General features: G+C 40.9%; 1 protein-coding gene across 1 annotated transcript in view; it reads left to right on the top strand.

Annotated features, from left to right (window-relative positions):
* grid1a (glutamate receptor, ionotropic, delta 1a) overlaps positions 1–17,449 on the top strand; it is a 230,263-nt gene extending 212,814 nt beyond the window's left edge. The window contains exons 13-16 of the mRNA XM_041947768.1: positions 5,466–5,661; positions 7,366–7,532; positions 11,198–11,438; positions 17,012–17,449. Of these exons, the coding sequence (XP_041803702.1) occupies positions 5,466–5,661; positions 7,366–7,532; positions 11,198–11,438; positions 17,012–17,449 (1,042 nt within the window). The remainder of the gene's footprint in view (positions 1–5,465; positions 5,662–7,365; positions 7,533–11,197; positions 11,439–17,011) is intronic.
* The last annotated feature ends 869 nt before the right edge of the window (positions 17,450–18,318 follow it).

Genomic DNA, 18,318 nt, shown 5'->3' with positions numbered 1-18,318 from the left:
GTTGCTGTTTAGAGAACGGAATCAACCTATGTAACTGTAACTGATTGCATTTAGGAGTTAGAGGGTTGGGGAAGTGCACTGTGACCAAATTTTAAATTAGAACAATCACATGCTGTGCCTGTCCTTATCTGATGTCTCCACTAGTAGCTACTTTATGAAGCTTGGAAAGCATTGTGCAGAAAATCTGAACAGATTTTAAGCAACAAAACCTGAACAGAACATACCAAAATCAAAATTACTTGTACTATACTTACACTATAAATGCTTTTGGTCTGTTAGAGGAAACTATGAGAACTGTAAAGGGCTACACTACACTATGATTCAGCTCAATAGCACACTATAGCTTTCCCTACTGTGAGAAGAAGAGCAAAGCAAAGCAAAGCAAAGCATCAGGTCTTAATTAGCAGGAGTGCATTCAAGTTACCTCTGCTGCTGCAGTTACCAAATTACATAATCTGTGTGAGTAAATACTCTGCACATGTGAACACATTCATGTAAAATCTTTGACTGTAACTTGGTAGTAGTTAAATCTGACCTGCAACGTCTAAATTAAGACAGAAACCAAACACATGAAATGGACATATTGAAAACAGGTTAATTAACACTTTAGAAGGAAAGATTTCCTTTTTTTCCCAAAAGAAATTAAACTGCATTTCTGTGCCGGTGGTCACATCTGGCCGGCAAAGTGTGGGGAAGTGATCTTTTGTATTACAGAGACAGAGGAAATAATGAGTCAGATCTAACAATGAGAACAGGAGTCATTTTACTTAATGAGAAAATTAGCGGGAGTTTTTATGCTTGCTTGTGGTTCTCGGCCTACCTGGTAGGTCCCACCATTACCCAATCAAAGTGTGAATCTGTCTCGCACACAAATGATGAATTTTCTACTATGAAAACAAACGAACGCTGAAAATACAGTTGTAATTTACCACATAAAATTCAGGGTCACAAAGCCACATTAGCCTGTAGTTTGCCCACGTCTCAGTGCTCAGACATTGCAAACCCAGTTCACGAACGCAAACTCAGATGTCTAAGACTGGATTTGTGCTTGGCATACAGGCTTCCAGTGAGAGAGGGAAAACTTGCTGCCTATGCATCATTTTCACAGACACATCTAAAGGTCAGGCACGATGGAAGTTTAGCTTTAATCCTGTCAGAACTGGAATTCACATCCTTTGAGGGTGGCAACTGCCTTTGAACCATTATATACCATTGTGGACCCACTGGAGGACAGTAGATAGGAAAATTAACAGGAAATGGTGAGGGGTCATAGCTGCCTTTCTCTTTGTCCTGGGGAATATAGTCAGTGTGTAACATGCATTTAAATCAGACTTCTCTCTTACCCCAGGCCTTATTTTGAAAGCATGGCATACTAATTTGAACTGTAGTCGTGATAGAGGATGCTGCTGAAGTGTCTGTATTTTACAATTAGTCAAATGTTCAGAGGTTGAGACAGACTTATTCAGACCTCTGCAGGGTACGTTGTCTTTGTTTCAGCTTCAGTCAGACTTCAGATGGAATAATTTTCTATAAGAGGATGCACTGCTTTTTAATTATCTCTCCTTTAATCCAGCCACTCAGCTGTTAGTCTCTCTGTCTGCAGTCTTTAGTCATGCACCTGTGTACTTGTATCAGGCAGATGAGAAACTGGTTTGCCATTTACAAATATACCTGAGGAAATCAGGTCTCCCTAAATACCTTCCCCCATTTACAAAAACCAGGTTTCTCGTTCTCATGACATTTCAGAAATCAGCTTACTGGAGGAAGCCTGTAAATGGAGACTGCAGGTTGGCCTGGAAAGGAAAGTTGTTTCCTCCCCAAAGTCCTTGCCTTGGAGTCGTTGTGGTTGAGGCAGACGGACTGTGCTGTCTGAGACCAAGTTAAAGTACGGGAGCTAAAGAGCTATGAGAATTCAGATTGCTGTTGGCAGTTTCTTTATCTTTCTCTCCAGATGCACTGTACCTTGAGAGTTCCCTCACTGCTCAGTTCATGCTCCCACTTGGCAAGATCGTGTAGAAATGTAATTTCTTTTTTTTATGCAGACAACAGCCTTGGTTTTAATTAGACCCACTGACCAGAGTTCTGCTAATAACACAAAGTGCCTCTCAGAAAACGCTGGATATCTTCAAACTGGCAAATCCGAAATGTATTCCTTGCTTTTGAAACGTTTGTAATAAAAGCACTGGTAGCTTGTCCTTCAACACAAATCCATTGTCCAAACCTTAGTAAGATTCTGACAGATATGAATTTATTTGAATTTTAAAAACCAGACAGTGGGGTGCAGTCCAGCCCCTTTCATTTTGAAATGGGTTTTTATTTTTTTCCTAAATCAACTTTCTTCCTTTTAGAAGTCTGTTGCTGACACTGGTACACTGACAAAAAGCAGCAGCTTGCCAAAAAAGACTATATATCTTCCTTTTATATATGTATGTGAGCATGATTCCCACTGAGCGTTTGCTTTGTTGTGTGTTTCTAAATGTGTGCGTGTGCATGACACATTAATTTGGTGTAAAAGGAACAATTAACGACCTCAAAATAGTGCGGTTACTTACATAAGCCATCATTTGCATATTAGAACATTTCTTTAAGCACCACATGGCTTTTCCCCCTTTTGTTTACTCTCTCTGTAAATAAGCCTTTACAAAACTCCTATGTTGTTTTAATTGTTGGGGCTACGGCCAATTTTACATTAATGAAGTTAAATATAACCATGACCAGCTGTGCAGCCAGTCGTTTAGCTGCTTTGATTCTAACAAAAACACCTTACAGGGAGTTAGTGACATGCACACATGTCAGATGAATAAGAATAGACAGGCATGTGTGTGTGCAGCAGTGCATGGCTGAGAGGGAGGTGTGTGTGTTTGATCTTGGTTCAGCCATTATAGCTAATGAACAGAGGGCTGGGTTGGACCTCTCTGTATTGATTGTGAATCAGTGTATATATATGTTGCACTGCTTTTACAAAGAAAAAGCAGACAAGGAAAAGTGCTTAAAAACGGGTGACAGATGTCCTCAGTACATATACAGTAACTATTTCAAATAGTCATTGCCTGATATATGTTAGTGGTTTAATTTCACTGGATCTTTAATTTCTTTAATGTTCCGCCATCTGTCTATTGTTTTTCATATTTTTTGGGACTTTCACCTCTTTCATTCCTTCTATTCTCTCCAGCTGGTGATCTAAACATTTATAGTTATGATTTATCTCAAATCTCTAGTGCCACATGTGTAGGTCCTGGTGTAGTTACATAAAACTAAGGCGTTAGTCAAAATTAGAGCAGAATATTTTGCAGTATATATTGCAGTAAAGCTTGCAGTTTATCTGACAGAATAAGCTGGAGACCATGCAATATCTAATCATTTTTTCTCTGTTTGTCTCGCTTGCTTTCCCCCCCCAACCACCACCGCTACACCGTATAGGCTTCTAATTAAATGGTTGAATTAGTCCAACAACATCATCTTGAGATAAGACATTCGATTCTCTCACTTATTAGAGTGAGAAGACAATCTTAGTTATATAATCATTCTGGTGCTGTGGTAATATGGTGATTTTCTAAAGAAATATAACATACCAACCCAATACTAGTCAGCAAATATGTTGCACATAATTGGCAGTAATCTCCACATATAAAATACAGCTGCTGCTGCTGCAGAGCCTCATTTCTTATTGCCTACATAGCATCTGCATAATAAGCATTTCAATCAGGAGAGACTAGTTCTCAGATATAAAGTATTGTTCATAAAAAGTAGATTAGAGTTTGGTGCAGACTCTATTAGGGGCTAAAGCCCAATCCCCATAAACAGTCAGCAACTTAACCTCCCGACCTGGTCATCATTACTCTGAATCTGCTTCATCACGGAGCTCGCAGTGCTGGGGAAAGCGTTGGCATCGACAGCAAAACTGGCAGGCAGCAGACTACAGGTGCAGCTAATTTGCTTGATAAAGAACACGCTGATTGGTGATTTGCTCCAATGTGCATATGAGAGGGAAGTGGTGATTTTAGGCTTAGGGAAGAGGGAACTTGAATTTTAAACAGAGAGAAAATTCTGTATATGAAAGGATACAAGCCAAGAGGCGTAGGCGGAGTAATGAATGAAGGAGGACAGGAGTGTGGGCAGTGTTGTCTTTTCTGATTCTGACGCTGTGGGGGCACCAAGGTCAGAAATGTCCAAATCCTACATCCAGTTTACAGTAGTGTCATAAATTCACTAGATTTGTGCCAGACTGACTTTCCCATCTTGATGTTTTATCTATAAATTCAACTGAATATGCAGATTGGCTAAGTCACTGTATGCATTATTTGCACTATATAAAGTTATGTATACAGTAATGGAAGATTATATCTGCAAATTAAGTTCAATTGTCAAGAGTTTGTACACAAAAAAGTGTTTCCTAAGTCACTGATTTTTTTGCATCATATGTGCTGAAAAAACATGGCTGAGACTTTACAAGCTGACTTACTGTCAGGAGTAACAGCTTTGTAGGCAGTGTGCAGGCTGTGCATTTGAACAAATAATGCTAACAATGGCGAAAGACTGTAACATACTATCATTAAAAGTATTGTAAAAATCACAGTCTGTGATCGAATATAAACAAAAGGTTTTCTAAAAAATAAAACACAGGATTAGAAACTGATGGGCCCCCAAACAGATTGTTTGAATACAGATTAATACAAGAAAAAGCAGCTGATTAACTTTATATAAGTAAAGAGGTATGTATATCATATCTATATTTTAATAGTGATTGGGGAATAAATGCACAAACTGTTCTTCCTGTACAGTATGTGTCTATACTATTTGAGTATAGTGCATATTAAAACAGCTAAATGGGTCATTAGCCCTTTAATATCCTCTGCAGTGTTTATTAATGTTTGTACTTCGACTTCAGTGTTTCCCACAGAATGGGTGGGAGAGATTATATTTCTCTACTGAAAACATTTGAGAGAATCCGTTCCCATATTTTCCTTAGTGGGTTATTTATTTGACCATTTAATGCGACTTAATTCCCCATCTTATTCTAGTGTTTTCTGTTGTCTGTGTTTTATACAGTCGCCCAAAACTCACGTTAAAGATGTTTCTTTAACCGTGCTTCTCTGCAGAGCAGGTGTGGTCGTCAGTAGATGGGAGGGGTAGAGCAAGGGGAGACTGGCGACTCGTTAATGAATCATGGTTGGCTTCGTTCTCTTGGACGGATAAAAAATTTTAATTTTTGAAAAAGGCTAAAATACGTTCTCAAATATACTTTTTATTAATGTACCTGGGTGGCCGACCCAAGTAAAGTCTATGTGTGGGAAACACTGAACTTTAACTGCATCATATTATATTTCTTTAAATGCGACAAAATAAAAAGTTGTCCTATAAAGGCCGTGTCAAAGAAAAAAAAACATTTTCAGAATTTTTGATTATTTCCATCAGTCTTCTATCAAATCTAGTAAACCAACTCGCTACTGTGACCTTGACTGTAGGTCGTTCCAGGACCTGGCCAGGCAGGCGGACCTGGTTTACGGGACTGTGAGGGAGTCGGCCGTGTACGAGTACTTCCAGGCCAAAGGCACCAACCCTCTGGAGCAGGACAACACGTTCGCTGAGCTCTGGAAGACCATCAACAAGAACAACGGCTTTGAGAACTCTGTCTCCAGCCCGTCAGAGGGAATCAAGAAGGCGAGTATTTATCTTAGCGCTCGTAAATAAAACATTGTCAGAACACTTTTAGCTCATGTTGCCTGTTGTTGGGCCTCTTTGCAACATGCTGGGCAACAGTGTTCTTCAACAGAAACATTTAGTGTGTAACAGTACTTGTCAGATTCAATCAAATCTGTCTCCTTTCTGAAGTGTTTAATATTTAAAAATTCATTCTGATTCAACAAACCAAACTGTGAATGTGTGTATATTATATAAAGACTCAGCCATATTTACTTGTAGTGATAAAGCTGAGAGAGATATGATTACTGAGAAACATACCTAACTTTAGCATTTCGTCAGGTCACGCCGCCAGGTAGCAACAAACTCTGTTAGTTAAATAGTTACCGTTCCCGATTCCTAAAGACATGTGAGTAAAGTGATAATTTAAATGTAATGAATTCTGAGGGGTTTTAATTATTCTCTCAAAGTCACTATGCTACTAAATTAATATTGTATGCATTCCCTCCTATCTTCCTTCAACACAAACACACACACACACACGCTTGCAAACAACACATGGAGGTATAATCCATAATTTAACAAATTACAGTGGAACATATGCACTTGTCATTAAACTGCTTTATTATTTGTGTAGCTAATTGCATTGAGAGTAGTCAGGCCAGTTGGCATCGTACAGATACATACATCAATGGAAAACAACTCTCGCTTTTTTCTTCTTTTAAATTCTACTACTTACTGCTCAAACTGCTGCATCTGCCTCATTCTTGACTTCAGTTTTATACTCTGAATCTAACACATCCAACGCGTTTATTTATTAAAGGTTAGTGAAGTTTGGAGCCCTGTAGTCCTAATGAGATATGAGAAACGCCTGTTCTGCTGTATGTATGACACCACAGGGAAGAAATCCAGAGAACTGTGTGCAAAAAAACAAACCCAGAGGGATTTCAGTCTGATTTTTAACTGTGGTTGTTCTATATATCCTCCACTGTGAGCGCTTGAGGCTACAGCACATGATCGTGTCTCTGAAAATATGCTTCACACAAAGGAACGCAGAGCTTGGAAAAAATAGAGATGCAAATATTTTTATTGTCCTTGTAAAGAAACCTAATGTTGTGCATGTTAGTCAATGTGCACCCACTGCGAGTGGGGCAAAATGTTTATGCTAATTTCTGCACAAATATTTAGCTCTACTGTTTGCTCCACTCATTGCTTTTTCCCCATTGAAAAGTCTTCTGCGCACCGCTCTCCCACCAACACAGGCGCATGGGTTCAAGAACTAAAATTCAGGGGGGGAAATATTTCAACCAGGCTGTTGTAATTCTTTGCTAACTTGCTGAAATAAAAAACACACGGAGATCTCCTGTTGGTAGTGTCTTCGCTCTGCAAGACAACATGTAGGTGCTTAAAATCGAATGCTGGGACATAACGAGGGAAAAGTTCATAAACAGGCAGATTTAACCATGAAATTAAAGTAAGAATTAATTGGATTTTTATATCACGAAACAGAAATAACATGTTTCACCTGACGTTACAGTAGAGATCTTCAGGATCTTGGGGTGCATCTTTAAGAGGCCAGTTTTGCTTGTATTATACACTGAATCTAGTGAAGAGTTTTGGTCATCTGTGAAATGCAATTTTTGATTTAAACACGTCATTCATGGATTTATCCTGTGTGTATGTCTTTCGTGTGCGTGTTGTGGGAACTTTTGTTGAACCATCCAGACGAAGCGAGAGTCGTACGCCTTCCTGTGGGACATGGCGGTGGTGGAGTACGCTGCTCTGACAGACGACGACTGCACGCTGACTGTAGCAGGGAACAGCATGAGCACCAGAGGCTACGGCATGGCCCTGCAGCACGGCAGTCCTTACAGAGACCTCTTCTCTCAGAAGTACGTAGATTTGTATATCATTCATGCTGTGTTTATATATATAAGATCCTAAGTTTTTCACAAGAATATTTAATATCTCTCGTTGTGATGCGATGCCAAGGTAACCAGCTGTGGCCACAGAACCTGCAGCTCAGTCGGCCGCAGCTCTTTTATTAGGCCTAATCAGCGGAGGGAAGTGAGATGATTGCTTAACGTTATGTTACATTACAAAGTATCATTTCAGAGGACAAGTGCACCTCTTACCGCTTGTGTTTGTCCAGAGGGCCTTGCGAACATAAAACCTCTTAGGTTTTGCTTGTGTGGGTCGTTTGGATCCTTATGATTTTTAGTGTCAGGATTATGCGCTAGGCCGACGTATTCAACAGCATCCTCGTCTGTCTGGATGCTGAAAGATGTCATGGTCAGGTCACGGTTCCCCTCCCTGCCACGCCGAGCCAAACACAGCTGGATGTCAAACCACACCTTTCTGACAAGGCCGAGGGGCGTCTCTGGAGACAGCGCAGATGAAGACCTGATTATCTCAAGGTCCGACTCAGGGATACAAGGATGGTGTCTTTCCCACTCTTTTTGCAACGCTTCAGTATCGCCTTAAAAACAGCATTACTGTCCTTGAACACAGTGTCGCTAATGATGTTGACGTTTCTTAGGTGTCGATTAATGCCGGCTCTCAAACTCCTAAAACTGGCAACACTGTATTCTCCTTCTTCCTTAGTCGACTGGACAGACGCATAAAACAGTCGCAAAATGTCATTGAGAGTAATGGCAGTGTAGCTCTCAAAGTTGATGTCCATGTTTTTCTGAGCTAGGAAGTCTCTTAATGTTTTAACTGTTTTAACTACCTGGTCCTTTTCATCCTCTAAATTGTTCAGTTCCTCCGGTGTCACCTCCTTGTGTCGCATCTCCTTCTTATATTCTCTTCCCTTTCTCTTCTGCTGCATCTCAGTCTTCAAAATTATCAAAATCACTCATGTTTTGTCTACTGTCCTGCCGTTGTGATAAATAAACTGTGAGTTCTGTTGCCACGGTTACCAACTAGCGTTTGAGCCAGCGCAATAATTTAGAAAAATCAGGCTATTTGACTTTTTAACGGACACCCTGCAGCCAATCAGAATCGAGTATTCACCCAGACCATGGTGCGTGTGTGTGTGTGTGTATATATGTATATATATATATATATATATATATATAGCTTAATCATACTAGAACCTGCTGATATTTCCTGATGTCGCCATCATTCAACCTGTAAATCAGTGACTGTCAACTGGTGGCTTGTGGCTCAGTATTACTGGATTCAGAGATGTGCATTGAACATTACTCACCAGTGGAAGAGACCCAGTTCATCCTGAGAGTGATTGTAGATCAGAGTTGAGTTGGATTATCCTACAGCTTCATTCTCTGTACCTGTGGACACACCATCAAGCCATTCATTGGTAGCTGAACTGTGAGCACTGACTTCCCCCTTGGTGGAGGTTTAAGAGCATTTTCTACTTCAGTATCTAGGATTTGGAAAGACATTGATCCATCTGGACAGGTAATGCAAGCTGTCAGGTGGTCAGACACATTTGTAAATGAGCTCACAGTTTAGCAATTACCGATTTGCTTTATCTGGAGGTAAAACCAGAAGTGAGCACCACCACAGTAGCACTAAAAATGAAGTATTTCACAGGAAAACGATGAAGGCCCAGAACCACAGCAAGAAGAGTAGGTCAAAGCTGAACCAGAAAGTGGGTTTGTGAACTGTGATGAATGTTCAGGTTTTACCTTTCATCCTTCTCTCCCTTCCAAACAAGTTTGACTAACCTGGATGGTTTGTTTACAATGCGTGTGACTGTTTCCAGATCTCAGTGATTACTTTGGTGAGTACAGTGTTGTCATAACCAACAGAACGGATGGCCACAGAACGGAACAATGGAAGATGAAAACATAATACAAGTTGGAATAAACCGTAGTTTTCATATTAATGTTGACTGCTGTCTAGACAGAATTAAGTGTTTTGCAACCTGAACATTTCTCATCAGTTTCTCTTGGAGAGGCAGACTGAGAAGTACATATTTCATATTTTCAGTCCATACTCTGTTTACTTTTGTTTGTTTTTTTTCCACCAGACACAAGACAGAAATATGCTGCTCCAAACATTTTCAGTGCAGTTTTACAAGATTAATGTCAGTGACTTTCAAATCACGTCAGCAAACTTTCTCCTCCATGTAAAATATAAATTCAGGACAAACAGCATCTGAAACGGGAGGATTGATCACCCATAAACCGCAGTGCCTCGGTGAACGATCTTAAATACATGACTTGCAGGAAAAGAAACGGTGAATATCTGAAAGCGTCTGAGGTTGTCTTGTTCCATGAGTATAAATGTCAAAAGCTTTGGCAGCTGTGTGTATGTGGTCTGAGTGTGTGAAGGCTTGTGCACAAACACATATGTCACTGTTGAGGAGGCTGAATAATGACTGCAGAAAGCTAACCTCTCCGATGGGACAGATTCAGTGTCCCGCCTCTGTTTGTAATCAGCCGTCATCATTCTCCTCCACAGCATCCATCCAGTCCTCCCTGTATGCTAACTGATGTGCTGACTGTAGTGTTTAAGTCTTTGTTTCCACACTTACACAGTTTGATAAGAAGCCAGTTAATCTTTGACTGGTTTATGTAGAACTGTTCTTTCAGCTCTTGTTAGCAAATAGAAATTGTTCCAACAGTGTATCAGTATCACAGCTTACACTCTGCTGCTGTGAAAACTGCAGCTTTTAATAGCATTTTACCCACTATGGGTCTTTAATGAGCTAACAATCAATGCTAATGCAGTACAATAACAGTGTGGAGGTTTTTTTGTTCTTTTTATTATTAGTTTTATTTCATGAGCTACACCATATAATAATGTAATTACAGTCATTTGGTGCAGTCTTATATTGATTTTCTAATTATCCTTCATGTTTGTCTATGGAAATTATTTAATTTACCATTCTCTGCTCGATTGTCTTTGTAATTTGATTAGCCAGCCCTATAGTGTGAATCAGAGCTGCTGAAGGACTCTGTTCTGCGGTGTTATGACATCAAACTGCACCTTCTTTGCATGAAAGAACTACTGCGTTTTTGTTAAGAAGCCCACATTACTTTCTTACATTACCTTCTTGTGTTTTTAAAGCACTTCATGGTCTCACATGCTTACAGTGTATGAACCAGCACGGCCTCTGTGATCCTCTGGCACTAGTCTGTTAGCCGTTGCAAAGAGCAGGAATAAAACCTTCGGTGAGGCAGCTTTTAGCTTTTGATGGTCCGAGCTGCTGGAAGAGTCTGAGAGCAGCTGGAGGTGTTGAAATCTTTAAACGGAAACTTCAAATCTACCTCTTCAGTTGGACATTACTACATTCTGATTTATCTGTTATTTTAGTTATACTATTATATACTTTTTCATTTTCTTATATCTCGATTTTATTTATTTTGTTTTGTGTAATATTTTAATTGCTATAATTCTAATTATTATTATAGCTTTTATATCTGTTTTTACGTGCATTTTAATCTACATTTTATTTCACTATGTTACGGCCTGCACTTGTTCCGTCTTATTATAGGCTTGTCGGTCATCTGTGAAGCACTTTGAACTGCACTGACCTGTTTGAAAGGTGTTACACACACTCTGATTGATTGATTCTTCTCCACAGGATATTGGAGCTTCAGGAGAAAGGTGACCTGGACATCCTGAAGCAGAAATGGTGGCCGAAGAAGGGCCGCTGCGACCTGCAGAGCCACGCAGAAGCCCAGCCGGAGGGACGCGCGCTGCGTCTCCACAGCTTTGCCGGCGTCTTCTGCATCCTGGCTGCGGGGCTGCTGCTGGCCCTCCTGGTGGCCGCGCTGGAGACCTGGTGGAACAGCAACCACTGCCGGAGAGAGCAGCCCAAAGAGGTGACCACCGACAACTCGTCGGGCCAGGGCCCAGGCCCAAGCCTGCTAACCCAGAACGCGTTGGCCACCACGGGTCCCCCTGCCCCACCAAGGCCCCGATCGAGACCCAGACCCCCGGGGCCCCCGGTCCTGCCCAGAGATGCCACTGCCACACTCTACTTTATGGATCCAGCAGGCGCTGACACCAGCCCCGATTTAGTAGAGCTGCAGTACACCCAGTTATAATAGGTGTGCCCCTGATGATAGTCCAGACATCATGTGATCAATCTATTCATTCCTTCTCATGTTGGGAGAGAGGTTGGGGTGCTTTGTTTGGGACTTCTGAGGCTTCTCTCTCACATGACACACAAAAACAGTAATTGGCAGCAGTTTGGCTTGAACAAACACTGGTGCTCATGTGAGAGAACCGCAGCTGGAAAGATAACAGTCAATAGAACGTTTAATTACAAATTCAAAACCACACACTGACATTGTACTTCTGAGTCCATGAGTGCTTCAGTCGTACAATAGCTCTCTTTAGCTAATCCATTCAAGTCTTAATGCTTTAGAGCTCTGACTTCATCTTGCTGCTGTCGACTGGGCGGCCCCTCTGCATGAGGCGTCCAGACAACTAAGGCTTGACATGGATCCCTAAACTAAAGTGTGAGCAAAAGCCAATAGCAAAGAATCTGAGCCTTGACCTGCCTGTCTGACTGACAGTCCAACAATCAAATAAGAACCACTGGCAGAGGACACCCATTTAAGACCCAGACCTGTCCTGAAAAGACGCGCAGTAAATCAAACTCCACCCATGCTGCTTTTTGGTGCATATGAGAGTTTGAGTTACTGCTGATGATTTCTGTTTTCAGTCTTTGTGTGCAGCTGCTCTCATAATGACCAGATACTGCTGTCATGTGAGATTCACAACAGACACCGCTGTCTCATTATTTATACGAGATGTGTTTGAGTATAATCATGGTTGTGTGCTCCATTATTATTGTGTTTACAGACTTGTCCTGAAGCAATTTTCCACTCAAAAAAACCTCTGAGCATCAAGCACTCACCCTCTGTAGGCTTGAAGTGCGACTGCGAAAGTTTTCAAGTGCCGGTTTTTCCTGGTTCCTGCCGTCCACCTGTGTTCTCAGTAATGCTGAAATGATCAGACCATTATTAGGTGATAAAAAAAGAACATAATTACTAAGAATTCTTTAAATGAATCAGAACAGAGGCAATTAGATCAATTAGTTAAGCGTTACACCTGTTTAATCAAGCAAAAATAGCAGCTTCTTAAAAGTGAAGATTTGTTGCTTCCCTCTTCTTTTTTTTTAAACATTGTAAATTTAACATCTTTGGGTTTGGACTATAACTTGTAATAACCATTTCCTCTTTTTTCCACATTTTTTAGACCAATTGATTAATCATTACTAGAAAATATTTGCTAGTTGCAACCGTAATTCAGAGTAATCATTACTTAACAGGTGTTGAGACTGAACACAGCTGCCTTTCAAGCCTGCAGGAGCGAGTGTATAATATTCAAAAGGTCTGGGTGGAGCATCGCTGGCAACACGACAGCACAAACATACAGTATGTGGACATTATGACAGCCATTTTAAAACAAAACCTGCTGCAAGCCTGAACTCATCAGTCATTCGAGGGTACAGACCATATTCACACGGTGGCCATTTTCCTCCGACGTCACGCTGAGGTGGGAGCGTGGGAAACTCAAATACTGTTGTCTAAGTAGTCCTGTCGTACTGCTGCGTTAGACGTATAAACGTAGGAGATTGATTGATCAGCAGCTGAAAGGACAATCCAGAGGGACATTAAGCCATATTTCACTTTAAAACAACATATTTGCTAACCTGTTAGCTACCGTTAGACAACAACCTGCAAGTACACACTGGATGCAATCGAGCTTGAATATAACATAATATAATGTAACGTAACGTTGGATGTCATCTGTATGAACGTTACACAGAGATAAGTGTTCCAGTGAGCAGGTTCAGGTGGAGAGACAGTTAGCATTACCGTTGACATTAGCCAAGTTACACTGAAAGCTTGATTATGTGTGAATTTCTGTCTTTCCTATCGTACTATCAAAAGGTGATGTTAGCTACGAAGTGGTTGCATGCTAACTGTAGCTAACGGGTTGTCAGATATGTTGTTTAACCTTAAAATGGCCTTAAGTCCCTCCAGATTTTCACAGTCCATTGTGTTTTCAGTTGCTGATCAATCGAGAAGTGGTGAAATGATAGCGATTTGTCAGATTCCCTACATTTCTATGAATTGCACCATGAAACACAGCAGGAGGTAACAGCATCTGAGCTTCCAACCCTGAGCACGATGTCAGAGGAAAATGGCTGCCATGTGAATATGGGCTATAGTTCGACTTTTTGGGAAATAGCCTTATTTGCTTTCTTGCCAGCGGTTAGATGAGAAGATTGTTACCACTCTCATGTCTATGGGTTAAATGAGATGGTTAGCTAGGTTAGGTTAGCACTACTGCAGAGCGTTTCTGCTGGTTGCCCAGCAACCTCACAGTGGTGTTGAGACTCCAGGAAGTCACTGCGGCCGGCTTTCATTCAGCAGGAAATAGTTAGAGCAAGTCGCGACCGTAAAACCACAATTTGACGTTTTGCACGTTAAAGTTTGTGTACGCTTGTGTAAGAAATTAGTACCAAAATGCACCTTGGGATACATAGTCTATAAAAACAAACAGCATCATCTTATGTTTTCATGTTCATGTGCTTGAAGCAGATATTTTCTAACACTGTCAGTGTTTTGTACTGATGATTTAACCAGCAGAGTTTCACACCTTTTCAAACCAAAGTGCCGGCGAGCTCCTCAGACTCGCAGCTTTATACTCGACACACAGGCGTGAGAGCGGTTCAGATTAGGAGCCAACTGATTATTAGTAATGGAGGAGACCGATGATCAATATTTGGAACCAGTATACATATCTGCAGTAAAAATGAATCTGTTTTCTGTTACTTTATACTTCTACTTAAGTGCATTTCTTTGATAAGTTTAGTGACTAGTTACTTTGCAGATTCAGATTATTAATATTGAATAAATATAAAAACAGTATATAAAATAATTGAATGAGCCCCACCGTTAGCAGCTGCAACATTCAAGTGATGAACACATGAATGCATTAATTATCTAAACTGGACATTATTTACTTTTGGCTCCTAAAAGCATTTTGATGTTAATATTTTCAAACTTTAACTTGAGTCAGCATTTCTTTTTTTTTACTTTACTTGTAACAGTATTTTTACACTGTGGTATTGCTACTTTACTTCGGTAAAAGATATGAGTACCTCCTCCACCACTGAGAATAGCTCAAACTCCAACATAAAACTTTGTTTAAATGCCTTTAAGATATGTTTAATTAAACGCTGCAATAGAACTCTTCAACATCTATCTTTAAAAAGTTCAGGCAGCTCCCGGCAGCATTTCTTATGAAGTTAACTGAAATCTGAAAAAAATAAACAGAAGTTGAAATAACAAAAATAGCTTCTCAAAGTTTTGCAGTGAGTAAATTAAATATAAATAAATAAAAACTGGTAAAACTTAAATTTGAGTTGAAATTTTAGTCCTTCTCACAGAGTCCCTGTCCTCAATTTGTAGTCCCAGTTCTTTAGCAGCAGATTGTGGGGCAGTTTTCAGCAGCTCTCCACTGAGAACACTTCTGTTCATCTCATAAATCGCCGACTTCACTGAAGACGAACTCACTCGGAACAGACGGGGGTTGTTATACAATAGTTAACTATAAATCACAGCTACAAAGTGCATTATTCAAGGACTCTGGCAAAAGAGGGACTGATTTAAAAGCAGTCACTTTCGCCTCCACTCAGTGAAATCCTGCAGGCTGTGACTTCGGACATTTTCACTGCTGTAACAGGGAAACTGTGGATGCTTGTCATCATAGAAATAGATAATAAGATTGTGGTGTTTTTGCAACATCAGCGTGGCGAATTATGATGTTTACAGCAACTTTTGCAAAATCTGCTGCCCTAACACATCAGCCAGCACAGCTCCACTCACTCACCAGAGAAGCTCCAGCCTGCAAATGTTTTCCTCTGTGCTGATCGGCTATTACGGTTACACCACAGACAGTTACTGAGCGGGACTACAGACTGGTGACAGACTATTTTCCATATTCCAGTCAGTTTAAATATTGTGAATATCGGAGCTGATAATCAGACGACCCGTAGTACAGATCCTCTCATCCAATTCTCAAAGAAAACCAATCAGAGTATTTCCCAGAGTGTCGAATTCTTCCTTTTATTATCTAACTAGTAATTTACTGCAATTATATGTCAATGTCCGGATTCAAAGGGGACCGCTTTGGTTATGTATGGTTCTCTATGATCTTCAGCAGGTGACTAAGGATTACGGTCTGGAAAGGGTTTCTGGTCCATTGACATATAATGACATAACAAGCGCTGCTCCAGAAGGGTGGAGAGACATATGGACAGACAGAGAGAGAGACTGGGAGGAGGCCGAGGCTCTTGACACAGGTCAGGAGAGGCCTGACACGCTGTTCTGGATGGTCATTGGCCGTGTCAGGGTGAATGGGCGGGGCATGGGGCTGGGCGAGGGTAGATTGTAGTTGCTTCATCTGTCATCTCACTCCATGTGGTCTCTCCTGTTATTTGTCTTTTTTCCCTGTGTCGTCTGTCTTCAGTGTGGCTCGACTTACATGGGTGCATGACGGTGAAAAGAATATTGTTGTGTGGAGGGCAGGGTGCAGCCAAAATGTGTCCAATAGACAACTGTGGTCTGTATTTGGCTCCTCCCTCTCCTCTAACATATTTGTGTTGCCTCATTGATGTGTCAGTCGGAAGAAAAACAGGAATATTTTTAAAAGATTCTTCAATCAAGCGACATGAGCTGCTTTGTCTTCATTCAGATTTTGTCGCCTCACAAAGTCTGATTCATCGGATTTGTGCCTCCATCGGAGCCTGCCTGGTTAACAGCTGATGCTCTTCATGCAAGAGTCACCCACTGTAGATGTGTGGTCAGCTAATTGTGGAGAAAATTTAAGCACTTCTGCATGAAGAGACATCTTCGTTTAAGTTCATGTCAGAAGCAGAGACATTACCTTATACGACCCCGTATTTAAGAGTGTTTTAAGGTAATGTCTCTCTCGATGTTAATTGCCTGAAAAAAAAATCCAGCATATTATTAATTGATATATTTGGGTTTCCTGAATAAAGCTGAAATAAGCTAGTTTGTTATTTCAGCATCTCTCAAACTCACATGAATATTAATAGATGTGTGTTAGACGTGCTCTAACAGAATAATAATAGAGATGCTGCAGTGCATGTAAACTGGTCATGATGGTGATAATGAAACAACCATTGTAACCTGTCGTTCTCTGTCTTTGTTCTCTCCATCTCCATCCCATTCTCTCTTGTAACCTCTTAACCCCTTTCACTGCTCATTCATTTTCACTTTTATTCTTTATCATGCTCCACATTAATTACATTCATGCTCTCCCTTCCATTAAAACCTCTATTCACTATCCTCTCTCCCGGCTTCTTTTATTCCACACACTCTCTCTATGGCTTCTTTCCATCTATCTTTAGGACAAAGAGGTGAACCTGGAACAGGTCCACCAGCGTTTGAACAGCCTCCTGGACGAGGACTTAGCCCACAAGCAGCTGCCAGGCCAGTCTATCGAGATCTCTGCCCTGGACATTGGCAGCATGCAGCCCAGCCAGTCCCTAGAGGCCTTGTCTGCTCGAGACTACCCAGCCCATCGGGGGCCGCCACGGCTCTCTGTGACCACCTTCCTCCAGGAGGGACATGGGGCAGGAAGGACACTGGGCACGGCCACTGGCAGGACCTTGCCCCTGCCCCTCAGCAGTGCCACCATGCCCTCTATCCGCTGCAAACACAGGGCGCCCAATGGGGGTCTCTTCCGGCAGAGCCCAGTCAAGACACCGATGCCAATGTCCTACCAACCAGTGCCAGGAGGACCCATCCCAGAAGCCAGTGAGCCCAGCCACGGGACATCCATCTGAGCACGGCGAACATTCACAGACACTCGAGCTCAAACAGAATAGCGGAGAGCTAACAGAGTGCTAACAGTGTGAAGAGATATAAATAAAACACTAAAAAAGAATTTTTATTATGGGTGATGAAGAGTCAGTCGGACGACACATGACAAGACGCTGAGACTTTAATGTACATATTTGTAAGTACAAAGAGAGAGAGAAGCAACATTAAAAAGTGTATTTTGAATATTCAACAGTTGAGTTTAAAAAACATAAAAGTATTAAAAAAATGACTGTTTGAATGGCTTTGTAAATTTTGTTCTAAATGAATAAAGGTGACAATTCTTTGTGGTTGTTTTCTAAGTGCCAAGTTCAAAGATGTTTTCTTTCAGATCAACATTAACTGAATGTACTGTGAGAATTCATGATAAAAATACATTTCACACTTCAAAAGACATTGGAAGAATTGATTTGTTTCATATGAAAAATAATAAAAATGACAATACAAAAACACTGAGATGTGTGCTTGAAAAGATATTTAGCATAGCAGCGCCGTGCTGTCAGCATGTATCTGTGACTGGGATCAGTGATGAAACAGCACAACAGGCGGGAAATGAGCTTCGAATGTCGACAATTAGTGCAATAAATTAGGGCTCTGAATCTGAATTGATGGGTTGATATTTTAAATATGAAAAAAAAATGTTAGAACTGGATTTCTCTCTTCTCTTTTGTAAATGAAAGCATGTTCTTGCAGCAGGAAACAAACCAATATTTGCCAAGAAAGGATTCATTAAAGCTTTCAGTTGACTCACTTTTCTATCACTATCTATCACTTCACTTATCTAACAAAATGCATCTGAAAAACTCAGCGCAGGAACTCAACCTTCTCTCACATA

The sequence above is a fragment of the Chelmon rostratus genome, chromosome 11 (genome assembly GCF_017976325.1).
Source record: "Chelmon rostratus isolate fCheRos1 chromosome 11, fCheRos1.pri, whole genome shotgun sequence".
NCBI lineage: Eukaryota > Metazoa > Chordata > Actinopteri > Chaetodontiformes > Chaetodontidae > Chelmon > Chelmon rostratus.
This window is presented reverse-complemented; position numbering and strand designations above follow the sequence as displayed.